The following is a 22,099-nucleotide window of genomic DNA, read 5'->3' as shown; positions in this document are numbered from 1 at the left end:
TTTTGCTTGCACTCCCTCAACGCAATACCTCTAAGAATGAAGTACACAACAATTTGTTGACGTATGGCAGTACACATGATAATAATAAACTAATTTACCAATTTATCACCCTATACTGTGTGGATTTTAGTCCCACTCATCCCTTCTCTGCCCTGGGGAATAGATCCTTATTTATTCTACTTAACTTCCACATAATTTATTTCATTTTAATGAAGTCTCCTCTGTTCAAACTTCAAAAAAAAAATTAGCTTAACTTGTCTTTTCTCACAAAATTTTCCAGTCAGAAATCTCCTCTGTTGCTGCTCCATTATAAAAGTTTCATTCCAGTTGAAGCATAAGAGACTGCAGAACTAGAATTCTAAAATAATGTTCAAACTTTAAAGTAATTATCAAAGTATGTCTATATTACTTGGAGATTCTTGTAGGCATTCATAGAACGAAATATAATAGAATCAATGGAAAACTACACACAACGACTGACAAGCAACTGATGTGCAAAGGAAGATAAACTGTGCAAACAGAAAAGAGTAAATAGTAATAATAAATACATAAATACATGAATGAATGGCTAATACTGAGAATATGAGCTGTAGAGTCCTTGAAAATGAGTCCACAGGTTATGTTCAGTGACCAATGCAACATCGAGATGAATGAAGTGACCCTCGCTGATTCAGCAGCCTGATGGTTACAGGGCAATAACTGTTGCTGAACCTGGTTCAGTCTCCAAGAGGACCACAACAACAATCTTGTTGTTGAGGCTTGCATGCCTCAATGACCTAGAGAGCTATGTTGGCTGGAGTCAGAGTCTTGTGCTTTGACTCTTGGGTGCTTTGACCCGTGCCAAACAGGTCAAAGGGTAGAGACCAGACTAAGAGTGATCCACCTGTCCTCCAGGTTTGGAGGTTCAGTTCAGGGCTAACAACCCTGACAGGTCAAAAAAAAAACTGTTATGGAAACAGCAATGAAGAATCCTCTGTGTGCAACGGTATTCCTGAGTCTCCACCTGGGATGTTCATGACTGACAGTAGTGAAAACTGAAAGGATGCAACTGGTACGATGGAAAAAGCCCTGAACACCAGCAAGATCAAGACCAAAATTGGTTTTTGGAATGTACAAACCATGTACAACACTGGTAAGCTAGCACCAATAACTGCAGAAATGTGTGATCAGTGACAGCAGATGGATTGGGTCTGGCAGACTAAAGGCAGCATCTGGTGAAACAGTTTTATACTCAGGAAGGGAAGATGGTCAGCATCATGATGGTGTAGCTATCACTTTGAAGAACGGCATTGAGAAGTGCTTGCTGGGGTTGAAACCAATCAACAGTAGGCTGATGAGAACCAGACTGAAAGGGAGACAAGTGAACATGACTGCGATCCAATGCTGTGTTCCAACTAATGACAGCGTCCACACTAAGGTGAAGCTGTACCAGAGCTGGGTTCTGTCCACACTCTTGTACGGGTCAGAATGCTGGCACATGACAGAGAACGGCCTTGCCAAGCTGTCATCAATCTATATCATGAGCCTCCATATATTCTGACCAAAAAAGATCTCCAAACATGCCCTACCCCTTCAGTGTCACCAAGAGGACATGGCCACAATCATCATGAGGAAATTTTGGAGATGGACAGAGCACATGATAACAGAGGCCAACCACCATCAAGACAGAACTTCATTGGACCTCTGAAAGGTGGAGGAAATGCAGGAGACCAAAGCCAAATTGGCGCCATACTATACAGGCAGATATGAGGACCCTGAACCACACCTGGGGCACAATAGAGAAGATGGCCAAGGGTAGACAGAGATGGAGGACCTTCATTGCTGTCCTAAACACCACTGGCATAACAGGCAGTAACTAACTAACTAACCTGTTTCATACTGTGAACATGAGTTCTGGAGTAAATAAGAAACAGAAAAAGCTGGAATTCTTAAGTAAGAAACAGGAAAAGGTGGATTAGCTTGGCATATCAGGTCACGATTGACTCCGTTGCTTCTCTCTGATTGAGGTGCTGAGCAAGGTTGAAGTTGCTGAGGATGAAAGTGGAGGATGGATGGGTATTTAGTGCCATCTGCCTGTGTTGACTGGTCTTCCTCTCCCTCTGACTAGCTGCTGTTGGAGGAAAGTACAGGAGTTTTGGGATCCATGTTGTCATGAATGATCAGTGAGGCTTTGGGCTCGTTTTGGGGCACTTTGCCGCTCATGTTGCATGTGTTCCTGGATTCTGGTTACTTTCTTTTGCTGTTTTTGAGCAGTTTGATCGGGGTGATTGATGCGGATTGGGCTGCTTCAACAAAGAAAGGCCGTATGGTCTGCATTGGCCAGCAGCGTGGCGTTGAACTGATCTAAGCAGAATACTGTACTACTGTTTTGATGTTTGATATTCTATGTGTTGTTGTTCACTCGCTTCTTACTGTTTGTGCAATTTGTTTTTTTCCATGTGTTTGGTGTTTGATATTTTCTTAGGCAGGTTCCATGGTGTTTCTTCATTTTGTGGCTGGCTGCGGAAAGACAAATCTCTGAGTTGTATTCTGTATACATACTTTGATAATAAATGTTCTTTGAATCTCTAAATACCTGAGGAGTGAGAAACAGAGTTAAGTCTTAAATCAGTTATGCATCATCAGAACTAGAAAAATGAGAAAACAAATGCACTTAAGTTTGGAGAAAGGGGCAAATGGTGGAGAGAAGAAAGGCACTTCTGTGTTAGGGCAGAGACAAAGTTTTGCTCTGTCACTTCTGTTTTCCTTTTGGTGGTATCTAGCTTATCATAGCTAAACAGTCCGGAGTGGTAGGGAGATAAAAGAGGTCGATTTAAAAAAAAACTATATTTGTGGAACTGTGCAAGGTCCAATGTACAAAGTACAAAATAAATTTCATTATCACCAAATACTATCCTGAGATTCATTTTTTGCAGACAAACGCAGTAGAACGAAGGAGTGTAGAATCATTGAAAAACTACACACAAAGACTGATGAATTGTACACATGTAAAAGGAAACAAGTGTTAATAATAATAAATAATAAGAAAGCAAATAAAACTGAGAATATGAACTACAGAATCCTTGAAAGTGAGTCTGTTGGTTGTGTCGATAATCATTTCAGAGTTGTGGTGAGTGATGTTATCCACACTGTTCCAGGAGTCTGATGATTGTAGGGCAATGGGCTCCTGTACCTCCTTCCCAATGGTAGTAGTGAGAAGAGAGCATGGCCTGGATGGAGGGGGTCTTTGATGATGGATGCTGGTTTCTGGTGGTAGCATTCTTTATAGAAGTGCTCAGTGGTAGGGAGGGCTTTTCCTGTGATGGACTGAGCTACATGCACCTCTTTTTATAGGCTTTTCTGTTCTTGGGTACTGGTGTTTCCATACCAGACTGTGATGCAACTAGTCAGGATATTCTCCACTGTGCATCTATAGAAGTTTATCAGAGTTTTAGCTAACATGCCAAATGTGTGAAAATGTCTAAGAAAGATACTGTTGCGCTTTCTTTGAAATGGCATTTACATGTTGGTCCCAGGACAGATCCTCTGATATGACAATGCCCAGGAATTTGAAGTTACTGACCCTCTCCACCTCTGATTCCCTAATGAGCACTGGCTTATGGACTCCAGATTTCTTCCTCCAGTCATCAATCATTAGCTCTTTTGTTTTGCTGATGTCGAGTGAGAGGTTGTTGTGTCATCACTCAACCAGATTTTCATTTTCCCTTCTACGTGTCGATTTGCCACCACCTTTGATTTGGCCAACAACCTTGGTGTCATCAGCAAACTTGAATATGGCATTGGAGCTGTACTTAGCATCACAGTCATAGGTATAAATCCAGCAGAGCAGAGGGGACTAAGTACACAGCTTTGTGGTGCATCTGCGCTGATGGTGATTGTGGAGGAGATGTTGCCAATCCATACTGACTGCAGAACATGACATTTGCTGGAAATCTGAAATCAGAGTTGATACTAAAACACCTGTGGGAGAGTTAATGGTGCACTTAGATGAGATTACGTCAAACTGGCTAGTTCTGACACAAATAGGAAATGCTGGTTATCTGAAGTTGTTGAATTCAATACTGAGCTCCTGCACTGTGTGTAGCTGAAATGTGAAGGGTGAGTTGCTGTTCTTCAAACATGCATTGGGTTTCATTGGAGCAATGTAGGAGGTCAAATAGAGATTTAAAGTGATGGGCAACTGAAATTGAGGGCCACTCCTGCAGATTGATTAAGAGTATTATTTGGCAAAGTCACCAAGCTGTTTCTCTAGTGTAAAACAGAATGCATAGCACAAACGTCTTTTCTGTACTGTGGCCACAGCTACATGCAGTGCTTGATGTACATGTGATAAATACACTTGAATCTTGTATCTTGCTTATTATCTACTCCCCCATCCTATTATCTCTCCAGATGATTACATCATTCTTGTCTGAGTTAAGCTGCATTTGTACTTTTACAATCAGACCCAGACAATTTATATTCCTGTGGCCAAATGTGTTACACCTCACTGTAAACCACAAGGACAGTTTTTGTATTATGAGGGGCACAGACAGGATAGATGAGTCTAGAACCTAAATGATAAATATCTTCTATAAAAAGCAAGAACTGGGTCCTGCAAACCAAGGAATAGCTGGTTCTCAAAAAATGCCCACTCTCCAACTGTGTGAATTTTGTATCCAATCTGCTACTCTCCCAGATGCCACAAACATTGGAGATTTTTGTTAAAATCTATGTGGATTAGATTAAATATACTGCCATCATCAACTTTCCTCCTTCCAAAAATTCAACCATTATTCAGACATGTCATTCCCTTAACAAATCCATGCTAACTCTCCTTAATTTAACCATTACTTTCTAAATGAAGATTTACATTATCATTTACAGTGGACTATAATAATATACTCATCACAGTTAAGCTAAATGGTCTTTAGTTACATACTTGAATTCATTCCTTCCTTTTAAACAATCCTCCAAAAGGATTACAACCTTATTGATGGGTTTGGAGGATTGCGTGCCTCAATAACCTGGAGAGCTATGTTGGCTGGAGTTAGGGCTTTATGCTTTGGCTCCTTGTAGGGTCATCTATGCCAAACAGATCGAAAGGTAGAGGGCAGACTAAGAGTGGTCCATTGGTCCTCTAGGTTCAGGGGTTCAGCTCAGGGCTAAAACTCCTGACTGGCAAAATCAAACTGTTATGGAAACAGCAATTCTACTTCTGAATGGCCAAGGACAGACAGAGATGAAGGATCTTCATTGGTGCCCTAAATACCAGTGGTGTAAAGGGTATTTTTAACAATGATAAAACACCGGTCACCTTCCAATCCTCTTGCACACATCCCATTGGTAGAGAGAATTGGAAAACGAGCACTTGGAGTTACCACTTTTAACAGATAAACATATTTTATCTGGTTCAGGTGATCGATTTATGCGCTGGGCCAAATTGGGAAGGTCAGGTACAGGCCGAATCAACGCAGCGTGGTCCGGGCTCCGGAGCATATCAAAGCAACAGAACCCACTGAGCTAAGGATCCGGGGATGAATTCCCTTTGTGGACTTTAGTTCAGAATGCTATTTGCTTACTTTTATTGTTGGCATGATTTGTTTTATTTTCTCTGCACGTTCCTGATGAAGGGTCTCAGCTTGAAATGTCTGTTTACTCTTTTTCATAGATGCTGCCTGGCCTGCTGAGTTCCTCCAGTATTTTGTGTCTGTTGCCTTTGAATCTTTCTTGTATGCCCTCCTCTGCTTAGAGATTGTTTCGGCTTCAGGTAACTATTTCCAACCCACTTTTGTTATGCCAAGCCTGAGTCTAATATAGTTTATCTCACTTCACTTTGAAACCTATATTACCTTTAACTTTAACCAATGCTAAAGGAACTGAATGACAATCACTTTGACAAAAATGCTTCCTCACTAATACTCCTTGCACTGCCGAGTTTAACTATCTAAAAAAAAATCTAGTCACCAACCTTCTTGATAGACTAAATGGTATGTTATACTTCCAGTCACTGTTTCCCCATTAATATTTGACCAACTAAGGACACCTTCAAGAAGCAGTACATTAAGAAAGCACCATAACCCTACCCTTTCTACCTTTTCACCACTTGCACCTTAAGAACTCTCTGCACATCTTTTGAACTTACATCCTTGCCATTTTCTTTAGATGTCCCATGAGAATTTAACCTCCCAGAATGCACATGCCTGGATTAAATTCCATTTTCCATTGCTCCACTGAACTTTTGAGCTGATTTCCTTAATTGTACTTCTCTGTACTTTATATCTGTGTGGCCTTCACCCAGCTCCTCTCAGTCAGCCCCCTGAGAAGGGCTAACCCTGAAGCAGCAGGCTCATAGACTGATCAGTGACCATAAGGCATAGGAGACTAATTAGGCCACTTAATCCTTTGACTCCACTCTGCTATTCCATCATGGCTTACTTATTATCCCTTTCAACCCCATTCAGCTGACTTCTCCCCATAACTTTTGACACCCTCACTAATCAAGAATCTATCAATCTCTGTTTTAACTATGAGGGGTAATTGATAAGTTTGTGGCCTAAGGTAGAAGGCGTCAATTTTAGAAAACCTAGCACATTTATTTTTCAACATAGTCACCTCCTACATTTACACACATAGTCCAGCGGTGGTGGAGCATATGGATCTTGGACTTCCAGAAAATATCCACAGCATGGGTGATTGATAAGTTTGTGGACTAAGGTAGAAGGGGATGAGTTATACCTCGTTACATGCACATACAGTTCAAATCTTTGAGTGATTATGCAGAAAGTTTGAAGTTAGTAACTCATCTCCTTCTACCTTAGGCCATGAACTTATCAATCACCTCTCGTATTCCCAATGAGTATATTTCCACAGATGTCTGTGGCAATAAATTCCACTGATTCACCACCCTCTGACTAAAGAAATTCTTTCTCATCTCTGTTCTCAAGGGATGCCCTTGTATTCTGAGGTTTGCCCTCTGATCCAAAATTCTTCCACTACTGTAAACATCCTCTCCACATCTGATCTATCTGGGCTTATTGTGATCTCCCTCATTCTTCTAAACTCTACTGAGTAGAGGCCCAGTACTATCAAATGCTTTTCATACATTAACAATTACATTCTCATGAGTGTCCTCTGGATCCTCTCTAATACCAGTGCATCCATTTTTAGATATGGGGCCCAAAACTGCTCACAGTATTCCAAGTGATTTCAACTGAGGCTTGAACATCTAAAGCCAGAGAACCATTTCCTCCAGGTGACAACACTTGTGGCTGTCTAGGACACAGGAAACACATTCCACATATCTGGCATCCCATGCCACATTACAGTTTATTAGATTAACTCATTTAGCAGAAATCAATTGAATTTAAAATTAAAAGTACTCACTAGCAACTAGCAACTTATTAACCAGCTCCTTTCCTGGCATTGAACTCAACTTGCCAATCACTTCCTTGTGCTCCTATGATGATTTTTAAACTCCTTTTGTTTTTTTTTCATATCCCTTTCCTCACTGTGTTTCTGTGGTCTTCTGCTTTCTCTCAGACCAATTCTTGTTTCAAACACCCAATGTCCTGAAGAAGACAAACTGAGTAGGTGAGAAAAGTAAATAAGCAACTAAGTAATATTGGTAAGATTAAGTGTAGAGTCCTTGAAAGTGAGCCCATAGGTTGTGGAATCTCAGTGTTGTGGTGAGTGAAGTTATTAATGCCAGTTCAAGGCCTGATGGTTGTAGGGTAGTAGTTTTTCCTGAACCTGGTGGTGTGGGACCTAAGGCTCCTGTATCTCCTGCTCGATTGTAATAGCAAGGAGAGGGTATGGCCTGGATGGTAGTGTTCCACCATGATGGACGCTGCTTTCTAGTGGCAGTGATCCGTGTAAATGTGCTCAATGGTGAGGAGGATTTTGCCTGTGATGGGTTGGGCTGTATCCTGGTAACTGCAGACCTGTGAACCCTAATGATAATGGCAGGTTAATTCCTGAGGGAACCTACACTTGGAAGTACAATGCTTAATCAAAGATCATCAGCATGGTGTTATTAGGAGATCCTACCAGACCAATGATTCAAGTTGTGATGAAATAACAAAATGAGGAGAGAGCAGTTCATGTAGCCTCAGTGGACTTTTGACAAGGTCACACATTAGATCAGATCAGATTAACTTTACTTGTCACATGTACAGTATATTATCCCCCAACCAGTGGAGATAATTTATTCAACATCACTTGCCCCATCACTGAGCTGTTCCCATTATTTATGGAATCACTTTCAAGAATTTTCTGTTTCTAACTCTTCATCTCATGTTCTCGATGTTTATTTATTTATTATTATTATTTTGTTTTGTATTTGCACAGTTTGTCACCTTTTGCACACTGGTGGCTTGTCTGCTCTTGGGTGCGGTTGTTCATTGATTCTGTAATGATTCTTGGATTTACTGAGTATAACTGTTAGAAAATTATTCTCTGGGTTGTATATGGTGACTTAATGTACTTCGACAATAAATTTACTTTGAACTTTTAAACCCATGCAATCACAGGGAGAATGTACAAATTCTTTATAGACAGCAGTGAGAATTGATTTTAATGAGGTACCAAAATCATGCTTTTTTCTTCTCTAAACTTCCACACTCACCAAGATCCAGCATTTTGTACTCTTGTGGGAGTATTCCATCAAACTAACTCATTACAGCTTTTGCAGAAGTGACAAATGACTAATACTCATTGTGTAACACAAATGAAGAAACATTGGCACAGCTAGAAGTGCAGCTGTATCACAACTCCAGTGACCTGGTTACAGACCTGACCTCTGACGTTAACAGAGAACATAGAACATTACAGAGCAGTTCAGGTCCTTTAGCCCACAATGTTGTGCTAATTTATCCACTGTTTCAAAGGTATCAAGAAGAAATTGATATAAACATCATTGAGAAAATAGTCTGAATTAAAATAGAAAAAAAGAATTGGATCCAACTGCACACACATTTTAAGGGCATGCTTCTGATAAATGGTGTGGGCAGGAAATTTACTTGAGCTGTGCTTTTGAATGTCCTCTACTTGATGTTGCTGTCAGGGAGCCTGAAGACCTACACCTTAAGGTTCAGAACAGCTTTTTGCCCACTTACACCAGTTTCTTAAACCAACTTTGAAAACCCTAACACTGCCTCAGAGTATTTTCTTTTTTTCCTATCGCCTTGCCATTATGTTTATTTTGTTGTACAATTTATGTTTAATTTATGCTAATTTAAGCTTATTTTATTTTTATTTGGAGACATGGTATGGTATAGAACAGTCCCTTCCAGCCCAATGAGCCGCAGTGTCCAGTAATCCATCTACTTTAACCTAATCACTGGACAATTTACTATGACCAATTAATCTACAAACCAGTACCTCCATGAACGGTAGGTGGAAGCCCAAGCACCCGGAGAAAACCCACACGGTCACGAGGAGAATGTACAAACTCCCTAAAGACGGCGCCAGAATTGAACTCTGAATTCCAATGTTCAGAGCTGTAATAGTGTCACGCTACCTTGGCTTATAAAAACTATTGTTTGTAATGTATATTCCTGCAGTAAATAACACATTTTCATGTCTTTTATAGTACTGTGCAAAGATCTTAGGCACATATATATAGCTAGGATGCCTAAGATCTTTGCTCAATACTGTATTGTCAATGTGGAATGGACAGCAAGTTTGTAAGTCTAGTGGGATCAAAAGATATTGGGAATGGTGAGGGTGAAGCGCTGTGGGTGGCAGAGAAAGAGTGCCAGGGGCCAGGAATGGCGAGTATGCAGCCACACCCAGCCCCCATACACCAGCCAAGGTCATTTGATTCCAAATAATCAGTTTATTGACCATTACAGAATATCTCTCCGCTGCTTCCTGCTCCTTTCCCTCTCGCTTCTGCTTTTCCCAACTATGATTCCCCTCTCCCTGACCCCTTCCCTCTCTCAGTCCACAATAGAGACCCATATCAGAATCACATTTATCATCACTCACATGTTATGAAATTTTTTTTGTGGCAGCAGAACAGTGCAATACATAAAATTACTACAGTACTATGCAAAGGTCTTAGGCACCCTAATTCTATATATGTCAAAGACTTGTACAGTACTGTATATACATTACAATGGCAGTGATACCCTACCAGATAGTATCTACCTTCAAACAATATATGCTGCACTGTTTGACAAATGCACTCCCTACAAATGCTGTATCATGCATATTAATTCTGAACAAGGAATTATTCAACCAAGTATGTCCAATACATAAACGTCAAAGCATAACACATTCCCTCTTTTTATGCACATCTCCCAGCTGAGTTCCCACCATCCTCTGAATTTTATTTAAATGCTATACCTTCTTTTCCTTATCTCAACTTTGTTGCCACAATGATTGAATAGATCTTTTAATTATGGCTTTCACTTCCCAATTATGCAAAGGCACCACTATATTAACATCCTTATTTCTTAGTGATTGCTTGGCTAAACGGCCTGTCACCTCGTTTTCTTCAACCCCAACATGGGCAGGAACACATTAAAAATGGACACTGCAGCCTCAACATAGGTAGTCCAACAGAATGTCTGGCCTACAATTTGAAGTCTTCATCATATGCCATGTTGTTTGACATGGGTGACCATGACTGCTCCTGGCAAATTTTTCTACAGGAGTGGTTTGCCATTGTCTTCTTCTGGGCAGGGTCTTTTACATGATGGGTGACCTCAGCCAATACCAATACTCTTCAGAGATTGTCTGCCTGGCATCAATGGTCACATAACCAGGACTTGTGATGTGCACCAGCTGCTCATACGACCATCCACCACCTGCTCCCATGGCTTCACGTGATCCTGATCGGGGTTGGGGGAGGTCTAAGCAGGTGTTACACCTTGGTTCCATCATGGGCACCAGCTTCCATAGTACCCAGGACATCTTCATGGAGTAATGCCTCAAAAAGGTGGCATCCACCATTAAGGACCCCCATCACCCAGGACGTGCCCTCTTATTGCTACTGTCAGGAAGGAGATACAGAAGCTTGAAGGCACACACTCAATGATTCATGAACAACTAACTACTTCTGCCATCTTCAGACTGAACCCTTGAACATTACCTCATTACTTTTTATTTGTTTTTACATTACTAATTTAACTATTAAATATATGTGTGTGTACTTATTGTAATTCATAGTTTTTTCTATTATGTATTGCATTGTGACCTGCAGGCTATTGGAGGGAAGGAAAGCCTTTGGTAGAGAGGCAACCAATTGTAGCCACCCTACAATCTGAAATACTTGTTTTAATAGACATCAAAACCGAGAACGAATTAGAGCACAGAAGTACCTAGTCCGGGTGCCCTTCTTAGATCCAGTCCAAGGCTAAAATAATAGCAACCATCTCAGATGCACATACAGATTTTCTGGTTGATAGTCTTTCCTTAATAGTCATATGAAACTTTGGAACTTAAACAGAAACACCTGTCACTCGATCTTTTGAAGCACACGTGTAAGAAACCAGGCTGGGCCAGTGATAATAAACGCTGTTTGTGATTGAGCAGCCCACTCCCGTTGGCCCAAAGGCACACTGTGCCGCCATGGGAAGAGTCCGGCGCTACGCCAACGCGGGTCCCTTGAAGGGCGGCGAAAAAAAAAACCGTCCTTCCCACCCCGTACCTCGGCGGCCGATCGGCCCTTCTCGCCAATCCTCGCTCGCCTCCCATTAAAGACCCCACGGAGGCGCGTGTCCTCCTCTTCCGCGAACGGAGGCCGCCCCACACCCGCTGAAAGATTCCCCACTCCCCCTGAGGCCGCCTGCCCCGTCCGAAAACATAATTTAGGGGCCTCTTTTTTTTTCCCCCAAAAAAAATATTTTTAAAAATAAAAAAACAACCCGTGAAGCGGCACTTCCCAGAATGCTTCGCGAGCCGGCCATTGCCTCCTGCGTTGGATCCGCGGTTGTTTATCATATTTTAAACAATCGGCTTTTCTCCGAATGTGGGCGGGGGGGCGGCGGCGGTTGCTGGGGGGGGGGGCACGAGGAGCGGGAGGGGCGCGCGAGGCCAACCTCCCAGGAGGCGGCGCGGGGGCCGCCTATAAATAGCCCGCCCGGCGGGCGGCTGCGTCACAGAGAGGCCGCTGCCGACCGTGTGTGAGGTGTCCGGCCTGCTCCGCTCTCCGAGCAGCGTCGCCGACACCCGCACCCGCCTTTCAGCTGGTGTCTCGTGGAGGAACCTAAGGCCGGATGGTCAAGATCTCCCTCCAGCGCATTTTGAATAGTCACTGTTTTGCTAGAGAAAAAGAAGGAAACAAAATGCCCTCCGTGACGTGTAGTAGTAATACTTTTACCGAAAGGTAGGCGTTCGGGTTCGTGCGGGTGGGGGGGGGGGGGGGCTTCGGCTTCACGCTGTCTAGAAACACCCCAAATGTTTGCCTTCGGTTTAAAAAGCCTTTCTGCACGTTAATTCCCCGTGTCGGTTAAACATCGTGTTGAAAGGATAAAATCGACTGTCATTAATTATAACTGAAACCTCCCGAGTACGGGAGGCTGTCATAAAATGGCGACTGCTCTTGCGTTGCATAGCGGGGTAGGGGGAGTATTATTCCTCCATTCTTCCTTTGTCTTCTTGCAGCATTCCATTTGCACCTTTCTCCCCTCGTCCTCCTGCCTCCACCCTCCAATTCCACAAACAAATTCATAGAGGGGGTGAGCTTTAGAAAGCCCCTCAAGGCTGCATCTACCGATGTGACGTGGTGTGTGGGTGTGTTAGACTGGGAATACAGTAGGAAATAACAGCCTGCCTGCCCACTCACTGCTAGAGGGTGGGTGGGAATACCAAATAGACCTTTCTGCCTACACCATCCTCCCAAACCTGTTCCAAAATGCACATTGGTCTCTCTACACAATCCTAGATGAGGTCAGTCCCCAAACGTAGCATTTGAATGCAAACAAAGGACCCAAACTGTTGAGTTAATACCTGTTGCATTTTGGAGAGAAGGAAGGATTTTAGAGAACACCCTGTTGTGATTGAAGAGGCAAATGGATTTAAATTTGCACTAAGTATGTAATGAATTGACTTTGGTTGATTTATTCCCTGTGTTTGGCATAAATTCAGCTGAATATTAAGTGTCACACCAAACTGGCCCTTGATTAAACTAGTCTTGGGATAGCAAGGAAGTGAAAGGGGAAGTGGCAAAATCCTTGGATTGGTTTTAGCTTGAATTTGAATTGGTATTGGATATTGTCATTTTGGAATTTAGATGACTTAATTTGTGTCCATTTGACATCAGGTATTAAATGCTGTCTTTCCAGTTCCAGGCTGTCCTCCACTTCTTGTCGTAACCCTGGTCCGGGGCCTCTGTGGTGTTCCTGATGTCCCTCACCCACCCTTGAAGATCCCAGGTGGGCGAGGGACTGCTCAGAGGGATCACAATCTTGCAGCTAATGTATTGTATTCAGTAAGTATTGAACTTCATTGAGGTAACTTATTAAATTTGGAAGGGAGCTGGTGCACTTTGTAAAATGATGGAAATCCTGTGGAGTTTTCATTATTTTTTTAATAATGATTGACCTTCATTTTTAATTTTGTAGCTAAGCACTGGGCAGAATATTGGCAAATAGAGTTCAGTGCAGAAGAGAGTAAAGGTGCACAATTCTTGAAAAAAAAGTTTTATTTAAAGATAGTGTAGAGCAGGCCCTAGAGGCCCAATGAATCCCATCCCCCAGTGAGCCACCAGTTTAACTGTTGCCTAATCACAGGACAATTTACAATGACCAATTAACTGACTAGTATGTCTTTGGAGTGTGGGAGGAAGCTAGAGTACATGGCAGAAATCCATGGGTTTACTGGGAAGACATACAAATTCCTTAGAGGACGCTGGAATTGAGCTTTGAACAGGCACTGAGCTGTAATAGCATTATACTTGCATATCAATTGTCGTTCCTTCGGGCAGCAACTTTGTTGTTCAGCATTTCTTCTGTTTTTAACAAGGCTGAGTTGCTAGCTCGGTGCTCAACTTGGCAGGGATGGAAAGTGCAAGGAGCCAACCGGATTCAGAGCTGGGATCTCAGAAGTCCAGTACAGACATCACGGGCAGTCTTTTGCATATCAATAGGTTAAGATTTTTAGGGGAAATAAAATACAATTGAAATTTTATCACTAATTTGGTGTCTAATTGAGTGTTCAGTAACATTCTCAATTGGCATTTAACATGGTATTCAATGAAATGTTCGCCTGGAAATTGCATCATGAATACTTTCTAACTCCAGGACAACCGGCTGAGTGTAACAGAAGATTTGAGTGCAAGCAGCAGGACTAAAATTCTCCATTTCCAGTCCAAGCTTACTGATGCAAGAGTTGTTCACTGGAGAGCAATACTAAACAACAACAATCTGTACATTGAACTCCCAGGTGGGGCATTGCCTGAAGGAAGCAAAGAAAGGTATGTTTTGGAACACGGTTCGTGAATTTGATTATTCATAAGGTTCAGTTGATGCTTGAAGTTTTTGTAGTACACGCAACACAGCTACTGGATTGTGCTTTCTCTCTATAGTCTAACAGGGCCATTGTGATAGTTTATGTTGAATTTGTCAATTACTGCTATAACTTGACAGCTTGAGCAGCTGATAAACAAGTATTTACTGTTTACTCTTTCCATAAATGCTGCATGACCAGAGTTCCTCTAGCATTTTGTGTGTGTTGCTTTAGATTTTCAGCATCTGCAGATATTCTTGTGTTTGCAATGCTTTTGCGAAGGTCTTTTTGTACAAAAAGTCTAGCAATATTTCCTAACTTTAATCCATTACTACTTTCAGCTTTACCATCCTGCTTGAATTTGCAGAGGAACATCTTCATGTTGAACATGTCTTCATTTGCTTCAACAAGAACAGGGATGATCGAGGTAAAATTACAATATATTCAATGTAGCGTTAGTACTGCCCTTTTGTAACTGACCCTTTTAAGTGGTGGATTATTCTGATTTTGTGATAGGGGTTTTTTATTTGTTTTAAGAGATCAGTAGTCAGATTGAATTCCTGATTAATGAATATCGAAGCACTGCAGTCCATGGAATTGTGAAATAAAAATAATACTACAGGTATTCAGCTGATGCAGCCACTTGTGGAGAGAGCTTTTTAGGTTGTCAGTTTTCACAAAGAATCTTAAAAGACAATTTGTTCTACCCAATTATTTTGATGCAGCATTAGGTTTAATAAGAGACTTGTTAAATATTTTGGTACACAGATCAATTACTAATTTGGGAGTTTACAGTGCCAACTGCATAAAGTATTGAAGTGTGCTGAACTTCAAGAGTTCACAGTTGATCTTGAGGCCAATGTGTCTGTGTAGAAACAGCTTGTTTTAGTGGGAGAAGCAAGAATGGCAATGAGAAATAAATTATTGGTGTATTAAACACTTCAGTGTGTGAAGTGCATCTTTTTCTGATGGAGCTTGCAGTTGGCTATTGCTCCCTTTTCAACAATGAAGTCTGCCTGATTGAACTTGGAGCTGAAGTTGACATCTAAGCTTCAGAATTTGAAATTCTATTTTGGAATCCAGTACAATATGTAGGTAGTCTGCCTCACTCTTACCAGTATCTTGAAGTGATAATTGAGGGTAGATGCCTTTAATTTTGGTGGATAAAATGAGCATTAGAGGTAGTTAATGGGGGGGGGGGGGGGAGAGAGAAGAAGAGGGAGATTACATTTTCTCCATCTTTGTATTTAACATGAGTGTTTGTGGCTCTAAGTGAACAAACAATGTTTTGCCATAGTTTTGCAGATTTTAACTGAAGGTTCTAAATGAAAACAGTGAAGAATTTTCATTTGATAGTGGTCCCACTCTGATTCTTCAGTATCAGTGTTAATATTTCAGTTCTGCTTCGGGGCTCTGGGAAATCTGTTTTAAACTAAAAACAAATTGTACACTTATCTGTCTTTACTGTGGAGCTACATAAACTTTCCCAACTCATAAGATTGGTAAAGTGTATAACTGAAGAGACAAACTTTCATTGGATAAAATAGGTAATCTGTTTTAAAACTTAGTATTACAGGTATTTAACACCACGAGGCATGGGTACAGAATTGGGTGTTAAACTATTAATTCAGAGCACAGATATTAACCCAGATGACTTGAAGACCCACTGGTAAAAGCGGAGTCTGGAAATCTAAACAGAAACTGCTGAATGGGTCAGATGGCATCTGTAGAGAGAAAAGCAGTTAATATATTTGTCTAAGACCCTTTGTCAAAACAAGGAAAAGAACAATATCTTTTTTCCTGAGTTCTGAGGGGGGTCTTTAATGAGAAACAGACTACCTGAGAGCAGCGTTTTGTTTTATTGCCAAACTTCTATCATGCATTTAGTCTAGCATACCAGAGAGCAGAGATCAAAGCTTAATAATTGATGCCTTGAGGATACAAGCCCAGTTAACTGGTCTACTGATTTTAAAGTTGTAAAAAAAAATTAGCCAGCTCCATCCCCAGCATCAAGGACACCTTCAAAAGATGCTGCATCATCCAGCATTAAAGACCCTTATCACATTGCATGCCCTCTTGTTTCCATCAAGAACGTGCTGGAGCCTGAAGACACGCACTCAACGATTCAGGAGGGCATCTCCTTGTCGTCAGATTTCTGAATAGACAATCAACCCATGAACATTTTTGTAATTTGTGGTTGCGTATTATATTGCTGCCACAAAACATTTCACGTTAGTGATACTGAACCTGATGCTGAATGTTGTGTTTAGAGTTGATGCTTCAGTGTCCAGGCAGACCTAATGGCAATAGCTGTTGCAGAGCTACTATGTCTGAGGAATTTTACTTTTATGAATTTAGTGCATACAAATTCTGGATGTTTTAACTATTAAGCTATTGAATGAAGCATTGTTTAATTTGGGCAATTAGAATTCATGTTTTGTTTTAGTGTTGTAACAAATCCACTTAAGCATTCTTCTCATTGACATGTTTTTTAAATTTCAGCTCCACTACTTCGCACATTTAGCTTTCTTGGCTTTGAGATTGTGAGGCCTGGGCATCCCCTTGTCCCAAAAAGACCAGATGCTTTCTTCATGATGTATACATTTGAAAGAGACTCATCTGATGAAGAATAAATGTGTGCTTTTTATCTTGGCGCTTTGATGTTCTGGGGTTTTATTTTCTTTCATCTGTGAAGGTGTATTGGTGAAATTCTGCCCCCATCTGGCATTACAGCCTTGGGAGAATCTTAAGGTTCAGTGGTTGGTTAGATAATTTCACTGTACTGTATCTTTATTTGCATGTTATGATTATAGCAAATAAATTGCTTGCCATGAATTTAACTGCATACTTAGTTTTGAAGCTAATGTTGCAATAATAAAATTTATTTTACTGTTGAGTTGTTTATCTTGGACTGAATGTAAATTCACTCATTTGTGTTTGCCTTGGATTCTTGAAGTAAATCACAGAAATAAGTTGGCATCCTTGGGTGGCAATTGCCCATGATGCTCCACAGACCTACTTGACCCACTTCTATTCATGATCCTGTTTCTTTGCTATTTTAGTGGGCTTCCTCTGATTTAAGGTTGTTTTTCTTCCTAAGCAAACTGTCTTTTAGAACTAGACTGGTTTTAAAACATAACGAAGTTAAATTTGTTTGCATTGAGTTTAACATCCCAAAAATACCAGAATTTTAACAACAGATTTTAGATATAAGGTGCGTAATTTGGGGGATTTTCAGTAACTGGAAAGGATCCCTCAGTTTCTGGTTATTATTCAATTTATACTGTGCCTCAATACAGTATTTTAAAATTGCAATAGTAGGAATTTAATCTGTTTCACTTGTGTTCCAGAATTATTTTTAGAAGGGTGTGTCTGCGGCAGTGTGCAATTAACATGTCAGTGACATTTGTATTGTCCCCAGAAAACAAATTTGAATATACAAGTTGCAAATTCAATTTGCCCCATTCAGGTCTAATTGAAAATACTACTCCAATGCCATTTTTCAATTTAAATAGGTTGCTAAATTTATGGAAATAGGTTTGTGTTGATCATACACTGAAACAGTTTGACAGATATGGTGGCAGAGCAATTAGAATGTATCCTGATGTCCTAAAGTTTGTATGTTCTTTCTTTGACCCATGTGCATTTCCTCCAAAGACTTGCTGATTAGTAGATTAGTCAGTCACTGTAAATTGTCCTGTGAATAGGCTGGGGTTAAATAAGTGGGTTGCTCAGCAGTGTGGCTCTGGATAAGTATCACCTTGTTCCTGGCAGCTTTCATCGCTAATATGAATATTGCTTGTTTTCAGTGGATTAAAATTCTGTATTGCCTCCAGTGACATTCATGGACACTGGTGTGACTAAATGTCTGAAAAGGTGGCTAATACACATGATGGCTAACATTAAGATTGTTATATTCACAGGCATATAATTAACAAGGAAAACACATTTTACAAGTAAACAAGAGTCCATTGCATAAATGGACTTTGTGCTGGTTGCTTCAAGGTGGTGGAAGGGAAGTAGCTGTCTTAATCCAGTAATGTGAGATGTGTGCCTTCTGTAACTCTTGCCTGATGATAGCTGTGAGAAGGTGGCATATCTGATAGAGAAGATCTTTGGATGTTGCCTGTTAATGCTATCAATTTATTCAAAAAGAAACAACAGTTAATTATGTCAAAATAGCCCTTATAACAAATTTGATGGCATTTCATTACGAAATGCCAAAAAATAAGCACAGGTAGTTTTGCTGCGTAGGATCTGAATCTGGTTTATTATCACTCAAGATGAAATTTCTTCTGTGACAGTTGTGCAAGACCAAAAAGAACAAATAGTGCAGAAGAGTAGTGTTCGTGGGTTCATGGGTTGTTCAGAAATCTGATGGTAGAGGGGAAGAAGCTGTTCCTAAAGCATTGAATATGGGACTTCAGGTTCCTGTTAATATTAAGGGGGTATGTCCTGGATAGTGAGGATTCTTAATGATGGATACTGTCACAAGATCCAGCATGGTGACTCTTGATTGAAATTCCTGCGGCGCACTGACCCTGAACCTTCAATTCCATTGTATCTTTAAAACTGTTATTTCCCTTGAATGGACTTCCAAGTTCAGTCTCTGCTGTCTGGTCTACTTCCAAAGATTTGTTATCTGATGGGAGGCTTTTTAAAAGTTCTAGTCAATTTCAGTTTGTTTTTCAACTGCACACATGTATGCCACTAAACAATACAATGTTCCTCTGGACTAAATACACAATAGTAACCAAGTAATATAACCACAAATTACAGTAACAATATGGTATATTTACAAAAAGTAAACAGTACTGTATAAGGCTACTGGTGTTTCATATGTAGGAGTGCTGGGTGGTGGCAGGGGTTTCATTCTTACGGCCTAAGAGAAACAGCTGTTCCCCATCCTAGCAATCCTTGTTCTATCTCCAGCCTGAGGGTGGCTAAGTGGTTAAAAAGATTGTTGAACAGAAGGTTGGGGGGGGGGGGTGGGAGAAGAGATATTTGTGGATGTTAAGGGACCTGTGCTGATAAATATCTCTGATGGAAGAGAAACATGCTGATCTTCAAAGCGGTCCTAGCAATTGTAGGAATGCTGGCCCCTTGTTTTAAGAGAGGATTATGATTCTAAACACAGCTACCGGGGAAGCATTAACTCTGCAACTGCCCTGTAAGAATTATGTAAATTTGAATAAGATTGCTCTAATTCTTAAGTGAAACTTAGTTTGCTTGGTATTTGTGCAACAACCTGTTAATCCAAGAATCAGTCTGGTAAACCTTTGCATTCATTCCATTGCAGAAGTTTTTTTTAAACTTTTATCAAGCTTGGCTGTTGAAACCGATTTCAAATTATTGATTCTGAATGTCCCTGTAATTAAATATCCAGTTTCCTCTAGTTTTTGGACATGGTAAGTATTTAACTTCTGATCTCTGGCTGAAATTATTTGCTATATGTGCTAACCCCCAAAATGCCCTAATAATCAGAATCGGGTTTAATATCTTTGGCATATATCGTGAAATTTGTGGTAGCAGTTCATTGCCATACGTAATAAAAATTAATAAACTACAATAAATATATATTGGTGCAAAAAGGCAGAAAAAAGTGAGGTGGTGTTCATTGCCCGTTAAGAAGTCTGATGGTGGTGAGGTAGAAGCTGTTCCTGAAACATTGCATATGTACCTTTAGGCTCCTGTACCACCTCAATGTTAGCAATGAGAAGAGGGCATGTCCTGGGTGATGGGGATCCTTATGGATGCTGCCTTTTTGAGGCATCATATTTTGAAGGTGTTCTAGATGCTGGGGAGGCTATCACCCTAGATGTGGGTGTAGATAATAGAGCAGTGGGCTAAGCACACACCTTTGAGGTGTGATTATCAGTGAAGAGTAGATGTCAATTCTGATCTAGTGAGGAAGTCGGGGATCCATTTGCAGAGCGAGGTACAGAGGCTCAGGTTTTGGAGCTTGTTGATTAGAACTGAATGTATGATTGTGTTGAATGCAATCAATAAATAGTAGCCTGACATAGGAATTACTATTGTCCAGGTGTTCCAAGGCTGAGTGGAGAGCCAGTGAGATAGTACCTACTGTAGACCTCGTGATAGAATTGCAATAGGTGTAGGTCCTTAGGCAGTTGTTGATTCTCGCCATGACCAACTTGCAAAACACTTGATCACAGTAGATGTGAGTGCAACTGTGTGATAGTTGTTGAGGCAGTTCACCGTGCTCTTGGCACTGGTATTGTCACCCTTTCGAAGCAGATGGTAACCTCTGACTGCAGCAGTGAGAGATTGAAGATGTCCAACAACTCTGCCAGATGGTTGGCACAGATTTACAGACCCCCATCAGGTACGCAATCAGGAGCTGACACCTTCCAAGTGTGTGTCCTCTTGAAAGTTGTTCCGATGTTGGCCTCTGAGACAGATCTCAAGTTCACCAAACATTGCAGGGGTTCAGACAGGTGTGGTTTTATTCTCCCTTTCAAAGCCTGCATAGAAAGCTTTGAGTTGATCTGGGAATGAAGCATCACAGCCATTCATATAATATTGAGTTTCACCTTGTAGGAAGTAATGGCCTGCAAACTCTGCCAGAGGTGACATGCGCCGAATTCCACTCTAACTGTAATAGGAATTGTTTTTTTTCCAACTTTTTAAAAAAAAGCCTTACTTGGGTTGTCCCTGGATTTCTTGTACAGTTCTAGATCACCAGTCACGAATGGCACTGATACAGTCCTCAGGCTATGAATCTCCTGGTTCATCCATGGCTTTTGGTTTGGGTATGTTCTTGAAGCGCACATTTATCCACCCAGGTCTTGATGAAGTCGGTGACAGCTGTAGCCTATTCATTCAGGGATTCATCCTTGAATCTGAATATTGTCCAGTCCACTGACACAAAGTAGTGTTATAAGCACTTCTCCTCCTCCCTTGGTCATACCTTCTTGATCCTCACCATGGTGCTGCAGTCTTTAGTCTCTGCCTATTTACTGGGAGTAGAAGTACAGCCAGGTGATCAGACAGCACAGTAATCACTCTTGATGGTGATGTAACAGTGGTCGACTGTAGTCGTTCAGAGACTTCTTCAAGCTGGCCTGGTTGAAATCCCCCACAACAAAAGGGAAGGCATCAGGGTTTTGTGCCTGTTGATTACGGAGCTTTATTGCCTTCCTGATATTGGCCTGAGTTGGAACATGCCCTGCTATAAGGTGATGGTGGAGAACTGTTAAATATGTGCACCATGAAGAGTTAATCATAAAACATACTCAACCTCCTCTACCTTATTTAGTATACAACAGTTAACATATGGATAATCATAAGACATACTATAAGACACAAGAACAGAATTAGGCCATTCAGCCCATCGAGTCAACTCTTATCAACCTCTATTTTTAGTATATCTAGTGACTTGGCTGTCTGTGGCAATGAATTTTACAGATTCACTACCCTCTGGCTAAAGAAATTCCTCCTCATCTCTGTTCTAAATGGATGTTCTGAAGCTGTGTGCCACCTGGTCCTAGTCTTCCCCACTAAAGGGAACATCCTTCCATCAATTCTATGTCAGAATTTAATAAGTTTTGAGATTTTATGCCAATAACTCTTCTTCCCAACAGTGGAATTAGCTTTCTGCACATTGGAATGTAAACATAATGAGTGAAAGCTTTCCTTATTTTCT

General features: G+C 40.9%; 2 protein-coding genes across 2 annotated transcripts in view; one reads left to right on the top strand and one right to left on the bottom strand.

Moving 5' to 3' along the window:
• The window catches only part of LOC132405982 (uncharacterized), a 60,832-nt gene extending 48,989 nt beyond the window's left edge, over positions 1 to 11,843 (bottom strand). The window contains exon 1 of the mRNA XM_059991074.1: positions 11,636 to 11,843. Coding sequence (XP_059847057.1) covers positions 11,636 to 11,682 — 47 coding nt within the window. The 5' untranslated portion in view covers positions 11,683 to 11,843. The remainder of the gene's footprint in view (positions 1 to 11,635) is intronic.
• A 230-nt stretch (positions 11,844 to 12,073) lies between these two features.
• Positions 12,074 to 17,329, top strand: oaz1a (ornithine decarboxylase antizyme 1a). Its single transcript, XM_059991077.1, is given in 6 exon segments — positions 12,074 to 12,313; positions 13,272 to 13,329; positions 13,331 to 13,417; positions 14,229 to 14,401; positions 14,775 to 14,860; positions 16,936 to 17,329. Coding segments are annotated over 6 exon segments (645 nt in total). The 5' UTR covers positions 12,074 to 12,203; the 3' UTR covers positions 17,067 to 17,329.
• The last annotated feature ends 4,770 nt before the right edge of the window (positions 17,330 to 22,099 follow it).

The sequence above is a fragment of the Hypanus sabinus genome, chromosome 16, assembly GCF_030144855.1.
Source record: "Hypanus sabinus isolate sHypSab1 chromosome 16, sHypSab1.hap1, whole genome shotgun sequence".
In the NCBI taxonomy this organism is placed as follows: Eukaryota; Metazoa; Chordata; class Chondrichthyes; order Myliobatiformes; family Dasyatidae; genus Hypanus; species Hypanus sabinus.
The sequence above is the reverse complement of the archived record's forward strand: the minus strand, read 5'-3'. Positions and strand labels throughout refer to the sequence as shown.